This window comes from Ovis aries, chromosome 15, assembly GCF_016772045.2.
Source record: "Ovis aries strain OAR_USU_Benz2616 breed Rambouillet chromosome 15, ARS-UI_Ramb_v3.0, whole genome shotgun sequence".
In the NCBI taxonomy this organism is placed as follows: Eukaryota; Metazoa; Chordata; class Mammalia; order Artiodactyla; family Bovidae; genus Ovis; species Ovis aries.
In genome coordinates this window covers 46,951,619-46,968,448 of record NC_056068.1, presented here as the reverse complement: position 1 = coordinate 46,968,448, position 16,830 = coordinate 46,951,619, and the positions used below count along the sequence as shown (strand labels likewise).

Here is a 16,830-nt window from a genome sequence, read left to right as displayed (position 1 = left end):
GAATTCTGTTTGCTAAATTTCTGTTGAGGATTTTTGCATCTATATTGATCAGTGAAAATTGATCAGTTTTCTTTTTTTGTGTTGCCTTTGTCTGCTTCTGGTATCAGAGTGATGGTGGCCGCATAGAATGAGTTTGGAAGTTTTCCTTCCTCTGCAATTTTTGGAAAAAATTTTAGACTGATAGGCATTAACTCTTCTCTAAATGTTTGATAGAATTCTCCTGTGAAGCCATCTTGTCCTGGGCTTTTGTTTCTTGGGAGATTTTTGATCACAGTTTCAATTTCAGTTATTTTAGTTATGTTGTTCATAATTTCTATTTCTTCCTGGTTCAGTCTTGGAAGATTGAACTTTTCTAAGAACCTGTCCATTTCTTCCAGGTTATCCATTTTATTGCCTTGTAGTTGTTCACAATGGTCTCTTGTAATTCTTTGTATTTCTGCATTGTCTGCTGTAACCTCTCCTTTCTCAACTATAATTCTGTTGATTCTTCTCTCTGTTTTTCTTGATGAGTTTGGCTAAGGTTTGTCCATTTTGTTTATCATCTGAAAGAACCAGCTTTTAATTTTATTAATCTTTACGATTGCTTCTTTCACTCCTTTTCATTTATATCTGCTCAGATCTTTATGATTTCTTTCCTTCTGCTAATTTTGGGGTTTTTTGTTCTTCTTTCTTCAGTTGCTTCCGGTGTAAAGTTAGGTTGTCTATTCAATGTTTTTCTTGTTTCTTGAGGTAGGATTGTATTTCTATAAACTTTGCTCTTAGAACTGCTTTTGCTGCATTCCATAGGTTTTGAGTTGTCATGTTTTCATTGTCATTTGTTTTTAGAAATTTTTTTATTTCCCTTTTGATTTCTTCAGTAACCTGTTGGTTATTTTAAAATGTATTGTTAATCTCCATGTGTTTGTGTTTCTTACAGTTTTTTTCTTGTAATTGAAACCTAGTCTCATAATATTGTGATCAGAGAAGATGCTTGATACAATTTCAATTTTCTTAAATTTACTGATGCTTGATTTGTGACCCAAAAAGTAGTCCATTCTGGAGAATGTTCTATGTGCACTTGAGAAGAAGGTGTATTCTTCTGTATTTGGATGGAAAGTCCTGAAGATATCAATGAAAGCCATCCCATCTAATGTATCATTTAAAACTTATGTTTCCTTATTAACTTTCTGTTTTGATGATCTGTACATTGGTATGAGTGGGATGTTAAAGTCTCCTATATTATGATGTTACTATCAATTTCTCTTTTTATGTCTGTTAGTGTTTTTCTTATGTATTGATGTGCTCCTATGTTGGGTGCATAAATATTTACAATTGTTGTGTCTTCCTTTTGGACTGATCCCTTGATCGTTATGTAGTTTCCTTCCTTATTTCTTATAATCTTCTTTATTTTAAGGTCTATTTTCTCTGATATGAGGATTGCTACTCCAGCTTTCTTTTGCTTCCCATTTGCATGGAATATATATTTTCCATCCTCTCACTTTCAGTCTATATGTGTCTTGAAGTCTGAAGTGGGTTTCTTGTAGACAGCATATATATGGGTCTTGTTTTTGTATCCATTCAGCTAGTCTGTGTCTTTTGGTTCGAGTATTTAATCCATTTAGATTAAAAGTAATTATTTGATATATAAGTTCCTATTGCCATTTTCTTAATTGTTTGGGGTTGATTTTGTAGATAGTATTTTCTGTTGCATTTCTTGACTATAGAAGTCCCTTTAACATTTGTTGTAAAGTTGGTTTGGTGGTACTGAATTCTCTTGACGTTTGCTTGTCTGAAAAGCTTTTTATTTCTCCATCATTTTGAATGAGATCCTTGCCTGGTACAGTAATCTTGGTTGTAGATTTTTCCCTTTCAGTACTTATATATATAAATATATCCTGCCATTTCCCTTCCAGTCTGCTGAGTTTCTGCTGAAAGATCAGCTGTTAAACATATGGGGTTTCCCTTGTATGTAACTTGTTGCTTCTCCCTTGCTGTTTTTAATATTCTTTCTTTGTGTTTAGTCTTTGTTAGTTTGATTAGTATGTATCTTGGAGTGTTTCTCCTTGGGTTTATCCTGTATTGGACACTTTGTGCCTCTTGGACTTCATTGACTATTTCTTTTTCCATGTTGGGGCTATTTTCAACTATAATCTCTTGTAAAAGTTTCTCATACCCTTTCTTTTTCTCTTCTTCTTCTGGGACCTCTATAATTCAAATGTTGGTGTGTTTGATAGTGTCCCAGAGGTCTCTGAGACTATCCTAAGTTCTTTCCATTCTTCTTACTTTATTCTGCTCTTCAGAAGTTATTTCCACCATTTTATCTTCCAGTTCACTGATTTGTTCTTCTACTTCAGATATTCTGCTACTGATTCCTCCTAGAGTATTTTTAATTTCAGTAATTGTTTGTCTCTGTAGGTTTACTCTTAATTCTTCCAGGTCTTTCTTATTTGATCCTTGTGTTTTCTCCCTTTTGCTTTCAAGGTTTTTGATCAATTTTACTATCATGATTCTGAATTCTTTTTCAGGTAGTTTGCCTATTTCCCCTTTATTTATTTGGACTTCTGTGTTTCTTCCTTCATTTGTGTAGTATTTCTCTACCTTTTCATTATTATTATTTTTTAACTTATTGTGTTTGAGGTCTCCTTTTCCCAGGCTTCAAGGTCAAATTCTTTCTTCCTTTTGGTTTCTGCCCTCCTAAGAATAGTCCAGTGGTTTGTGTAAGCTTACTATTGGGTGAGATTTGTGTTGAGTTTTTGTTTTTGTTTGCTTTTCCTCTGATGGGAAAGGCTGAGTGAGGTGGTAATCCTGTCTGCTGATGATTGGGTTTTTAGTTTTGCTTCCTTAGTTGTTTAGATGAGGCGTCCTGCACAAGGTGCTACTGGTGGTTGGGTGATGCAGGGTTTAGTATTCGAGTGGTTTCCTTTGTGTGAGTTCTCACGATTTGACACTCCCCAGGGTTAGTTCTTTGGTAGTCTAGGGTCTTGGAGTCAGTGCTCCTAGTCCAAAGGCTCAGGGCTTGATCTCTGGTCAGGAATGAATACTCCACAAGTGTTTTGTTATGGCGTTCAGTTCAGTTCAGTCACTCAGTCGTGTCTGACTCTTTGCGACGCCATGAATCGCAGCACGCCAAGCTTTCCTGTCCATCACCAACTCCCAGAGTTTACTCAGATTCACGTCCATCGAGTCCGTGATGCCATCCAGCCATCTCATCCTCTGTCATCCCCTTCTCCTCCTGCCCCCAATCTCTCCCAGCCTCAGAGTCTTTTCCAATGAGTCAAATCTTCACATGACGTGGCCAAAGTACTGGAGTTTCAATTTTAGCATCATTCCTTCCAAACAAATCCCAGGGCTGATCTCCTTCAGAATGGACTGGTTGGATCTCCTTGCAGTCCAAGGGACTCTCAAGAGTCTTCTCCAACACCACAGTTCAAAAGCATCAATTCTTTGGCGCTCAGCCTTCTTCACAGTCCAACTCTCACATCCATACATGACTACTGGAAAAACCATAGCCTTGATCAGACGGACTTTTGTTGGCAAAGTAATGTCTCTGCTTTTGAATATGCTATCTAGGTTGGTCATAACTTTTCTTCCAAGGAATAAGCATCTTTTAATTATGGCATTAAGTGAGATTAAAACAAATGGCAGTTACAAAATCAGGCGAGTAATAATTAGAATAATGGAATATCCACATATGCATATACACCCATAAGCAAAATCAAAACAGCCCAACAAAAATAAAGTACAATAGCTTGACCCAGCAAACAAAGGAAACCAACATTTATATCTACCAGTTAAGAACAAAACTAATTAAAGCACAAACTGAAAAACAAAACTAAAGAAAGATGCCAAGTGGGAAATAAAGCAATGAAAACAAAACTAACAAATATGTTGAGAGGAAAGGAAACAAAGAAAAGAAAGAAAGATCAGATATGCAAAGTTAAATAGAGGTAGATAAAGATTTGTATATATTAAAGATTAACTGCAAGGGGAAAAGAACAGCAGGAAAAGCAAATAAAGAAATAAATGTAGAAAAAATAGTAATAAGTTTTAAAATTAAAAATTAAAAATGAGAAAGTAAAAAAAGGGGAGTAAAAAAAGGAAAACTTCACAGATCTGCAAAAGCCCAATGTAGAGGCAGAGGTTTATAACAATAAAAAATGTGACTGAGCAAAAAAAGAAAAAAAAAAAGCTCAAAAGCTTAATTAGGTTTCACAGTGCCAATAAAATCAACAACTAAAAAGAGGTGGTGAGAGGGGAAAAAAGAAAGAAAAAAAATCCCGAAGAATCTACAGAACAAGTCAAAACATAAGAATAATAAAATTTTTTCTTGAGTTACTTCTGTCAGAGTCCTTTCCCTCGCTGGGAGTCAGTCCACCTCACCTCCCCAGGATGCCCTCCAAAACTGGGCTGGTCTTGGGACCTGCTGTGGGGGCTGCTCAGATTCTAATCTAGCCCTACTCCTGTGTGTTCTTGCCTCCAATGTCCACAGCTATCAGAACTAGTGCGTTTTCTTTTGTGGGCTCTCACAGTGTCCTTTTTATACATTCCATAGACACAGAGTCTGCCTCGTTGATTGTGTGAATTTAATCTGCAGCTTGTACAGCTGGTTGGAAGGTTTTGAGTCTTCTTCCTTATCCACACTGCCCCTGGCTTTTAACTGTGGTTTTATTTCCACCTCTGCATGTGGGTTGTCCACTGAGTTTGCTCCTGAGGCTACCCTGGAGGACTTGGGTTTGCCCAAGTGAAGGCCAGGTGTGGAGGTGGTGCAGTTGGGGAGAGAGAGTCTATGGTGATGACTTCATCCCCTACGCATGACTCAGCAGTATTCCCTTGCTTCCATGGCTTCCTGGCTTTCCTCCACAGGCATTTTCTACCACAGTCTCCTCCCTCACAGCCCCTCAATCTGTCTCTCTGCAGTCAACAGCAGCCCTCACCCTAAGATTGCTCCACAATCCCTAAAATCCAGCTCCCAGCTGCTGTGCCTTCTAGGGAACCTGCATCCCTGTCTGAAGTATGTGCGGCTGCAGCAAGGACTGTCTGATTCTCATTCTATTTAAGGTGCCACAGATCAGCTGTTTCACTCTCAGCCTGTTTCTCTTCTGACTCAGAGAATTGCCCCAATGTGGTTATCGGACCCCTGCTTCAGTTCCCCCACCTGCTGAGGGCAGGTCCAGTCCTACTAACATTCCTGTCACCCCCCCCCCAGTTCCTTCATCCTACTTTGGTTCTATATATACTTGTCCATTGGTCAGGTACTCCTGTCTGCTCTCAGCTGGTGTTCCGCATGCACTTCTGTGCATGAAGTTGTATTCCTAATGTATCATGGAGAGAGATATACTCCGTCTCCACCAATTCCTCAGCCATCTTTGACAGTAGGTTATTTTGTTCTCTGCTATTCCTTCCCCCTAAACTATTTTTCCCTGTTCACTGACTTCTCAAATTTCCATTTCACATTTATTTACCTGTATCCACTCACATGTGGGAGGATTTCTAGCCTTTTTACGCCAACCACTCTTTTGTCCTGATTGGGTAAATCTACTCATCCATGGTGCAATCTAGACTCTGGAAGCACCAGAGTCTTCTGGTGCTTTGTTGGTCATCTCAACAAAAAAGGACAAGGAGCTTAGACATCATGAGATGGCATGTTTGAAATCTGAATACCGACATAGAAGACTAAGGCTGCTACTTTCAGTCACAATGATGTTAGATCCCAAGGGGAAGGGAATGTTGGATCTCTGTGAGTTCAGAGTGTGTATAGTAAAGAAACTATTACTGCTCCAATCTCCTTGAAATTCCATGAATTAGCACAATTCTAGAAGATTTGGCACGTGTACTCCAGAAGGCCTGGACTCCTGCTCACAGAATTCAGTACCATGTTTACCAGCCACAGCATTAGCATTTTTATATTCATTATTATTCCAGGCTATATCATACATTCTAATTATATCATCTTCCTTCTGTTTTTGTAAATCAAAACCAACAGTTTTTAAGAGTTTAATGCTGCTAGGCCAAATTTAGGGATAGAGTCTGTGGAACTGGGTAGAGTGGACACTAATAATGAAGGTGGTAACCATAGACCTCATGGTACAAAAATACAGTCACAGGAGGATTGACTATTTTTTTTCAGAAGAGGGACTTTCTAGACCCTAGGGATTAATGGTTCTGTGTGAGATGGATTGGGGGTTGGGACTAATTGCAGCACAAGAATAAATTTTCTCTATAGTTATGACGATTATATAAAGTCAGATGGGGAGATATTGCTGTAATCTGATCCTGAAAGGATCATGCATATGAAGCACGGACATGGCTAAGGCAGGCGGTGCTGCTCAAGGCTGGGCTCTAGGAGTAAGGAATTGCCAGGCATGAGGGACATGAGTTCTGACAAATATTGACAAACAATGATCCCCTGAATAGGACAGGGGCTATAAGGAACAGAGAAGCGTAAGGTATGTGTTGCTGGAATATTTTTGGTAGGAGTAGGGTAAAGTCTTCCACTTTGTTTTTTGTTAATCTCAGTTTTTCTTAAAAGCATAGACCAAAAAGGATATTTTAAAATAAGACACAATCTTTTTCCTTCTGTCTAAAATTTTTAGTCAATTTCTACAGATGTTTCAATAGAAAGTTTGATTAAAAAAAAAAAAAGATGTAATGACGTTCTTTGTCTGTCCATCTTAAGTGAGTCTCACTTAGCTGAGGTGTTCGGAGAACCTCCCAAGCAGAGATACCCCTAGCTCCAATTTGCCATACCAGCCACTTATAACAGAAAGTGAAGTCGCTCAGTCGTGTCCGACTCTCTGCGACCCGTGGACTGTAGCCCACCAAGCTCCTCCGTCCTCCGTCCACGGGATTCTCCAGGCAAGAATACTGGAGTGGGTTGCCATTTCCTTCTCCAGGGGATCTTCCTGACCCAGGGATCGAACCCAGGTCTCCCACATTGCAGGCAGACGCTTTAACCTCTGCACCACCAGGGAAGCCCAAGAAAATAAAACAAGGAGGGAGGATTCAATTTCTTCTTTACTGCTCCTCACAAACCTGCTTCTTCATCCCCCAGAGAGTGTTACTGAGTTTCCTGAAGCCATTATTTCATAGCTTTATTAGAGAACAATTATCACTACTTTCAGCTTATACTCCACAGCTCTAAAAATTTTTCTTTCTAGAATTAAAACTGAAGTGTCATTCCATGTCAAAGGTCTTTAGTGTTCATTACTAACATTAAGCTGAATCATCCTCATACTGCATTCATGTAACCTCTTATATGTCACTTTGTTAGAGGACTTTCTTCACGATAAATTTAAAATGACACCAGCTTCATCTACTTGTCATGTTTTGTTTTACTTCAAGGCACTTATTTTTCTACCATCTACCTGCTGTACATGTGTATATATAAATGTATATGTGCGTTATATATATACATATATGTATACACATGTATACATGTACATATCTGTTGTTTGTTTGGCTACTGTCTCATTCCTGAACTAGTAATATTATGAAACCAAAGACTTTGTTTTCTACACTTAGAAAAATTATTGTTTTTGAAGATCTGAATGAACCCATACTTTAAAAGCTAGCATCTAATCTCTTTCACAATTTTCTACTGATTAGCACTCACAATTTATTATATTCTTTCCTTTGAGATAGTTTGACTTTTTAAATTATTTGATCATTTGTTTGTCTTCTCTGGGATTCCAAGAGAACAGGGAGAAGATGTTCCCCTCAAATGCCACTGACTTCCACCCCTCCTCTTTCCTCCTACTGGGAGTACCAGGCCTTGAAGAGATGCACGTTTGGATTGGATTTCCTTTTTGTTCTGTATATTTCATTGCCCTTGTGGGGAACAACACTATCCTGTTTCTGATCAAGAATGAGCAAAGTCTTCATCAGCCTATGTTTTACTTCTTGGCTATGTTAGCCTGCATTGACCTGGGTCTGTCTACATCCACCATCCCTAAGATGTTGGGCATATTCTGGCTTAATTTAAGGGAAATCAGCTTTGGGGGTTGTGTCACCCAGATGTTCTTCATTCATATATTCACTGCTATGGAGACTGTCGTGCTGGTTGCCATGGCCTTTGACCGCTATGTCGCCATCTGCAATCCTTTGCAGTATAGTCTGATTCTCACTAACAGAACTATTGGTTTCATCCTCATTGTGGTGTTTGGTGTTAATTTCATTTTGGTTATCCCTCTGGTGTTTCTCATCTTGAGGCTTCCCTTCTGTGGACACCATATAATCCCCCACACTTACTGTGAGCACATGGGAATCGCTCGACTTGCCTGTGCCAACATAAACGTGAACATAATATTTGGATTGATTCTCATATCCATGGTATTTGTTGATGTGCTTCTAATTGTCATCTCCTACGTGAGAATACTCCAAGCTGTCTTCTGCCTTCCTTCTCGGGAGGCCAGACGAAAAGCCCTTAATACCTGTGGCTCCCATATCTGTGTTATTCTAGTCTTCTTCACTCCAGCATTTTTCTCCTTCATGACCCACCGGTTTGGCAGGAATGTCCCCATATACATTCATATTCTCCTGGCTAATCTATATGTTGTTGTTCCACCTGCCCTTAATCCTGTTATCTATGGAGTGAGGACTAAGCAGATTCGGGAGAAGGTTTCAAGCATCTTTTTGAGAAAAGGCTGATACAAGGTGTCTCAGAGATATTTGTTTTAGTCTAGGGAAAGGAGATTGTGTTTCTCAACTACAGAATCTTGGAACAGAAAAAAAGAGCTCAGTATTATTTCATTCATAATGAAATGTGATTAAGGCCTATAGAGCTCCAGAAATACTGCCTATAGAGATGCCAAGAGTCTTTTAAGTGGCCCCAATTCTAGGGTAGTGACTTAGAAAACAGACTGCTCCTTGGGTGACACCATATTCATTTCATGAGACTGCTAAAGGTTGATCTATCAAAATAGTTCTGGCATGCTGATTTGGACATGATTCAAACTGTTCACATAGTCAGCGGCCCCAGAAAAAGCATTTGTTTGAGTACCTGTGCTTCTTAAGGACAGCACAGAAGCTTTGTAACCTACTAGTTATATCAAAATATGTGGCACTGCCAACAACTCATAAGGAGACTTCATGCCACTGCTGGTCAGTAACTTTCAGAGTTCATCATTTTTTCACATCTGGTACTATCAATTAGTTTTAGTTTTAATACTAATTAAGTCATATAATATGCATCCTTTGTGGTGGCTGATTTTATTCAAAATTATATCTATGAGATGAATTCATGTGATTGCATATGGTGAAACTTGTTACTTTCTATTGTTGTATAGCATTCCATTTTATGAATGTACAAAATTTAATTATCCATTCTGAATGGGCATTTAGGCTTTATCCTATTTTTGGTTATTTTCAATAAAGTTGTTTTAAATATTTCTCTACATGTTGTTTGGGAGATACTTGCAGGCAGTTATAACTTCTAAGGGTATGACTGCTGAGTGATTATTTTTGTATTAATAGAAAGTTACAGTTTTCCAGAACTATACATCATTTTACATTTTTAGCAGTTACGTGTCAGCCAATTGCTGTGCATCCGCACCAGCACTATTTCTTTTTTATGTATGCTTGTGGGTGGGTGTTGATGTTACCATTTTGTTATCATTATGTGGGATATGTGATGCATCAGTATACATTTTCTTGATCATTGATGGTGTCATAAAAATTATGGCTATTTGCCTTTTGGATGTTTTATTCAGAACACTTTGTAAAATCTGTGCTCATTTTTGCAGAATTGTTCCCAGTGACATCATGAAAGTTCTTTTTCTGGCCTGTATTTGAGTTCTTTCTCAGATATGTATATCCTGCAGGTATCTTCTTCCACTATATTATCTAGCTTTTAACCCTTTAGGTGGTGTTTTTTGAGAAATTAAAGTTGTCATGTTCAATGTAGTTCAATTTATAAATATTTTTCAATAAAGCTATTGTTCTTTAGTCCTGTTGAAGAAATTTCTGCTGAACTCAATAACATGAAGATATTCTCTTACGCTATCTTCAATATGGGCTTCCCTGGTGGCTCAGTGATAAAGAATCTGCCTGCCAATGCAGGAGACACAAGTTCAATCCCAGGGTTGGAAAGATCTCCTGAAGAAGGAAATGGCAACCCATTCCAGTATTTTGCCTTAAAAGTCCCATGAACAGAGGAGCCTGTTGGGCTACTGTCCATGGGGTTTCAAAAGAGTTAGCCATCACCTAGTGACTGAAAAACAACACCTTCGATATGCTTTATTATTTTACTTTTACATTTAGCTCTATGACCCATCTAGAATTGATTTTTGTGTCTAAGGTGAAATTAAGACCAAGTTTGCTATATGATATCCCAATTAATCCTGAACCATTTATTGAAAAGTCCATCTTTTCTGCACTGTATTTCAGGACACTTCTGGAGTAAGTCAGATTCTAATATAGAGATAGGTCCATTTCTTGATTTACTCATCCACTTTTCTATCCATGTGCCAATACTACTGCTGCTGCTGCTAAGTCACTTCAGTCATGTCCGACTCTGTGTGACCCCATAGACGGAAGCCCACCAGGCTCCCCTGTCCCTGGGATTCTCCAGGCAAAAACACTGGAGTGAGTTGCCATTTCCTTCTCCAGCGCATGAAAGTGAAAAGTGAAAGTGAAGTCGCTCAGTCGTGTCCAACTCTTAGCGACCCCATGGACTGCAGCCTACCAGGCTCTTCTGTCCAGTGGGATTTTACAGGCAAGGGTACTGGAGTGGGGTGCCATTGCCTTTTATAATAGTAAATATAGGTTTCTGGTAAGGCCTATATGGCTTTCCCAGGTGGCACTAGCAGTAAAGAAACTGCCTGCCAATGCAGGAGATAAGAGAAAAGGGCTCGATCCCTGGTCAGGAAGATCCCCTGCAGGAGAAGGGCATGGCAAACCACTTCAGTGTTCTTGCCTGGAGAATCCCATGGACAGAGGAGCCTAGCAGACTACAGCCCATACCGTTGCAAGGAGTTGGAAACAACTGAAGTGACTTAACACATATGCACACACAGCACAAGGCCTATATCTCATATCTAGGAGTTCAGATCAAAACAGATGAATATTCCAGATATCAAGCCATATTACAGATAAGTAGGCCTATCAAAACATGAAAACAAAGTGATCAGTGGAAAAAGCTTGAAATCTTTCCAGATTTTTATTGCCAAGGGTTATGAAAACTACTGAAGTTAACTGAACGGGAAATGAGAAAGACTAGGAAAAGGAAAAAGCATTGCTCAGTTCAGTTCAGTCTCTCAGTCATGTCCAACTCTTCGCAACCCCATGGACTGCAACACACCAGGCTTCCCTGTCCATCACCACCTCCCAGAGCTTGCTCAAATTCATGTCCATCAAATCAGTAATGCCATCCAACCATCTCATCCTCTGTCGTCCCCTTCTCCTCCTGCTTTCAACCCTTTCCAGCATCAGGGTCTTTTCTAATGAGTCATTTCTTAGCATCAGATGGCCAAAGTATTGGAGTTTCAGCTTCAACATCAGTCCTTCCAATGAATATTCAGGACTGATTTCCTTTAGGATAGGCTGGTTGAATCTCCTGGCTGTCCAAGGGACTCTCAACAGTCTTCTCCAATACCACAGTTCAAAAGCATCAGTTCTTCAGTGCTCAGCTTTCTTTATAGTCCAACTCTCACATCCATATATGAGTACTGGAAAAAAAATGGTAAAAAACCAGCTTTGACTAGACAGACCTTTGTTGGCAAAGTAACGTCTCTGCTTTTTAATATGCTGTCTAGATTGGCCATAGCTTTTCTTCCAATGAGCAAGCATCTTTTAATCTCATGGCTGCAGTCACCATCTGCAGTGATTTTGGAGCCCCCAAAATAAAGTCTCTCACTATTTCCATTGTTTCCCTATCTATTTGCCGTGAAGTGATGGGACCAGATGCCATGATCTTAGTTTTCTGAATGTTGAGTTTTAAGCCAAAATTTTCACTCTCCTCTTTCACTGTCAACAAGAGGCTCTTTAGTTCTTTATTGCTTTCTGTCATAAGGGTGGTGTCATCTGCCTATCTGAGGTAATTGATATTTCTCCCGGCAATCTTGATTCCAGCTTGTGCTTCATTCAGCCTTGCATTTCGCATGATGCATTCTGCACGTAAGCTAAATAAGCAGGATGACAATATACAGCCTTGACGTACTCCTTTCCCTATTTGGAACCAGCCTGTTGCTTCATGTTCAGTTCTAACTGTTGCTTCTTGACCTGCATACAGATTTCTCAGGAGGCAGGTCAGGTGGTCTGGTATTCCCATCTCTTTGAAAACTTTCCAGTTTGTTGTGATCCACACAATCAAAGGCTTTGGTGTAGTCAATAAACCATAAGTAGATGTTTTTGTGGAATTCTCTTCTTTCTTGATGATCCAATGGATTTTGGCATTTCTGGTTCCTCTGCCTTTTCTGCATCAGTTCAATTCAGTTCAGTCACTCAGTCATGTCCGACTCTTTGCGACCCCATGAATCACAGCACGCCAGGCCTCCCTGTCCATCACCAACTCCTGGAGTTCACTCAGACTCATGTCCATCGAGTCAGTGATGCCATCCAGCCATCTCATCCTCTGTTGGCCCCTTCTCCTCCTGCCCCCAATCCCTCCCAGCATCAGAGTCTTTTCCAATGAGTCAACTCTTCTCATGAGGTGGCCAAAGTACTGGAGTTTCAGCTTTAGCATCATTGCTTCCAAACAAATCCCAGGGTTGATCTCCTTCAGAATGGACTGGTTGGATCTCCTTGCAGTCCAAGGGACTCTCAAGAGTCTTCCCCAACACCACAGTTCAAAAGCATCAATTCTTTGGCACTCAGCTTTCTTCACAGTCCAACTCTCACATCCATACATGACCACTGGAAAAACCATCGCCTTGACTAGATGGACCTTTGTTGGCAAAGTAATGTCTCTGCTTTTGAATTTGCTGTCTAGGTTGGTCATAACTTTTCTTCCAAGGAGTAAGCATCTTTTAATTTCATGGCTGCAATAAATATCTGCAATGATTTTGGAGCCCCAAATCCCACTTCCAAGGCCAGGGGAGGCGGCTGGGAGGAGCAACCCCACATCCAAGGAGCAGTGGCTGTGCGGGCGCAGGAGGGCCCAGAGGAGCTATCCTGCGTTGAAGGTCAGGAAGGGTGGTGGTGAGGAGATACCCTTCGTCCAAGGTAAGAAGCAGCGACTCTGCTTTGCTAGAGATACCCCACACCCACGGTAAGTGAAACCCAAGAAAGATGGTAGGTGTTGCAAGAGGGCATCAGAGGGCAGACACACTGAAACCATACTCACAGGAAACTTTTCTGCATAGCTGGTGAAAATGAAATGGTACAGCCACTTTAGAAGACCTTTGGTAGTCTTACAAAATTAAATGCAGTAATACCATATAATCCATAAATCAGTCATGCTTGCTGATATTTTCCCAAAGGAGTAGAAAACTATATTCATAGAAAAGCCTGCATTCAGATGTTTATAGCAAGTTTATTCATAATTGCCAAATTTTGGAAACAGCCAAGGTGTCCTTCAATGGATGAAAGATGATGTACATTTAAATAACAGATTATTGGCTAACATTGAAAGAAATGAGCTATTAGGCCATGAAAAAACATGGGGGAAATTTAAATGCATATAACTAAGAGAAAGAAACCAATATAAAGTGGCTTCATACTGTATGGTTCCAACTATATGACATCCTGGAAAAGGTATGACAACAGTAAAAAGGTCAGTGGTTTCCAGTAGTTGAGGGCTAGGAAAGGGATGAACAGCACAGGAGCACAGAGGATTTTTAGGGCAGGGAAAGACCCTATTTGATACTGCAGTGGTGAATATATGTCATTATACATTTGTCCAAACTCATGAAGAATACCAGTACTAAGAGTGAATCCTGGCAGAACTGGAGAAGCGGAGTAAGAGGGAGCAGTATGTCTGCGGAAGTCCCCGAGGCAGCCTCCGCGGAGGAGCAGAAGGAAATGGAAGATAAAGTGACTAGTCCAGAGAAAGCTGAAGAAGCAAAATTAAAAGCAAGGTATCCTCATCTGGGACAAAAGCCTGGAGGTTCCGATTTTTTAAGGAAACGATTGCAGAAAGGGCAAAAATATTTTGATTCTGGGGATTACAACATGGCTAAAGCAAAAATGAAGAACAAGCAACTTCCTACTGCAACCCCGGATAAGACAGAGGTCACTGGTGACCACATTCCCACTCCACAGGACCTTCCTCAAGGGAAACCATCTCTTGTTGCTAGCAAACTGGCTGGCTGATTAAAAAGAGCTGAACTGCATGAATCTTCTAATTCCCATTATTTCTCCTTAATATGTTACTCCCCTGCTTTTTATTTCCTTTTACTCCCTATGTCATTTGAGAGTGATGGCTTTGCAGGTAGCGGTAGTGTGTGCTGCTATTTTAAGGGAATATACATGTGTAGAGTTTTTGATTCGTTTAACAGTGCACTGATGAAAAGAACATGTTAGAGCAACATAAAGTAATCTACTTGAAAATAATTGTATACATTACCTAACTTCTAGTGTAGGGCTGGATCCAACAAGTAACTAACAAGTTTTGCAGTTTTAATGTTGGCTTTCTTTAATTCATCTTAACTATAGCTTTGTATGTTATTCTTATTTGATATAACCTCTACTGTTGGTTTCTTCTGGATTTTCCTTTTGGATTTTGTAAAACAGAAGTTTAAGACCACAAGTTATAAGAAAGGACACATATTTCAAACACAAATAAATGGGGCTCCAAAAGATTTGTATCCTGTGCTTGAACGTGAATGGCCTTAAATCTGTTTCAGCTTTAACAATAGAACTTTACTTGGGCAATATTTGCCCATTCTGGTGTAACTTACGTGACTCTATTGCTTAACAGCTGCTGTTGAAGCTAGTGTTCTTGTTCAGTTCTATAGTGTTCAGAATACCTTTTGTCATTGAAGATGTGAATGAAGTGTGCATGTGCATCGACTGTTGAATTCACTTTTGTGCCATTTTTGTAAATACAATAGTTTTGCACAGCCTCTCACAACTGTCTGTATTACTTTCACATATTAAAGAGTAGATAATGTGCCAACCAGAAGCACAAGAGTTCCTACAAAAAACTCTGTATGTCATTAGAGCTTTTGTATAGTAAGAGTAGTTTATAGTCTTGGGGTTATAGAATGCCAAACTGAAATCTTTGCTCAGTCTGCCATAGACTTAAGCTTTTTCATTTGTTAGTAGTACCCATGACATTCAGTGGCCTTGTGCAAATATGGTATGTTGCTTAGGCATATCTTTTGTCCTATGCAGAACGTTTCATTTTGACTTTTATGAAAATTACTATTCATATAATTCATATAAACTTTTTTAATGTAGAAACTTTTTACTTCCACAGTCAATTTAGGGGACACTAGAATAAAATACTTTGCCTCTTGTGGCCCCTCCCTTCTTTTTTTTTGCTTCTTTGACTCACATTGTGTTGGGCTGTGCGATTCAGCCTTTTCAGAAACATAAGTGTCTGTATGTTCACTCTTGAAATTTGCTCTGCTGAATGCTGTATTTTCTAACCCAATAATTACATTTTCCTTATAATTTCTCAGTTGTTAACCACTCTTAATCCTGTATTATTACTAACTGACAGTTGTTTAAATAAAAGGAAATTTATAATAAAACAAGTATTTGAGAAGATTGGCCCAGGAATCTAGTCAGGATGAGCTGAATTTTAAGTAGTAATAATAAGCTAAGACTTGTGACAGTTAGAGCAATTTACATGATAGGTAGAACAGATAATATGTATTTAGATATTTTGCTTCTATAGATGTCATTTTAATAAAATGTAAATTAAAAAAAAAAGAGTGAATCCTAACATAAACTCCACTCACTCTGGGTAATAATGATGTGTCAATATAGGTTCATCAGTGGTAGCAAATGTAATTAGTTTGGTGAGTGATGTTGGAGGAGACTATGCCCATGTGGGGACAGAGGATATAAGAAAGATCTCTGTATCTTCCACTCAATTTTTTCATGAATCTAAAACTTCTCCAAAAACTATGCTCTACAAGGAACTAATGTATAACTCAGGGAATATACTCTCAATATTTTGCAGTAACATATAAGGGAAGAGAATCTGAAAAAATTAGATATATTGTACATGTCTATATAACTGAATCACCTTACTGTACACCCGAAACTAACACAACATTGTAGATCAACTATCAGTTCAGTTCAGTCACTCAGTCGTGTCCGACTCTTTGTGACCCCACGAATCACAGCACCCCAGGCCTCCCTGTCTATCACCAGCTCCCGGAGTTCACTCAGACTCACGTCCATCGAGTCAGTGATGCCATCCAGCCATCTCATCCTCTGTCGGCCCCTTCTCCTCCTGCCCCCAATCCCTCCCAGCATCAGGGTCTTTTCCAGTAAGTCAACTCTTCGCATGAGGTGGCCAGAGTACTGGAGCTTCAGCTTTAGCATCATTCCTTCCAAAGAAATCCCAGGGCTGATCTCCTTCAGAATGGACTGGTTGGATCTCCTTGCAGTCCAAGGGACTCTCAAGAGTCTATACTTTAATTTAAATAAATAATAGACTACTAAAAATACAGTTCTTGTGTTATTATTTTAACTAGTTAAAATATAGTAAGCAGTTCTTTAGAATATTAATACCAGTTGCTTTTCTTTTCTCCAATTGGATAGGAAAAGTTTTATTTTTATTTCTTCTGGATTATTTATTTATGTTTTAGATAATACTATAAAAGGTGACAACAACAATGCATAGCAAAGTCTAGTCTCCAGGCACAACCAGTAAGTATTTAAAGATGAAATTGATGATCTAGAATAGGATGTTGTACCAGAACTTTCCAAATACCTACAAAGATACATATTAACACATTA

At 39.2% G+C, this 16,830-nt stretch overlaps 2 protein-coding genes across 2 annotated transcripts; both read left to right on the top strand.

The window, feature by feature from the left end:
- Positions 1–7,686: 7,686 nt before the first annotated feature.
- LOC101121198 (olfactory receptor 52E4-like) lies at positions 7,687–8,625 on the top strand. Its single transcript, XM_004016220.3, has one exon. It carries the CDS (start codon positions 7,687–7,689, stop codon positions 8,623–8,625), a length of 939 nt encoding a protein of 312 aa, XP_004016269.3.
- Positions 8,626–13,852: 5,227 nt separating this feature from the next.
- LOC105606072 (cAMP-regulated phosphoprotein 19-like) lies at positions 13,853–14,978 on the top strand. The gene has a single exon (XM_042233121.2). The coding sequence runs from the start codon at positions 13,888–13,890 to the stop codon at positions 14,224–14,226; it is 339 nt and encodes a 112-aa protein (XP_042089055.1). The 5' UTR covers positions 13,853–13,887; the 3' UTR covers positions 14,227–14,978.
- Positions 14,979–16,830: the final 1,852 nt, after the last annotated feature.

Coding starts and splice junctions, on each gene's coding strand:
- LOC101121198 (XM_004016220.3), top strand. CDS start 7,687: ATGTTCCCCTCAAATGCCACTGACTTCCACCCCTCCTCTTTCCTCCTA.
- LOC105606072 (XM_042233121.2), top strand. CDS start 13,888: ATGTCTGCGGAAGTCCCCGAGGCAGCCTCCGCGGAGGAGCAGAAGGAA.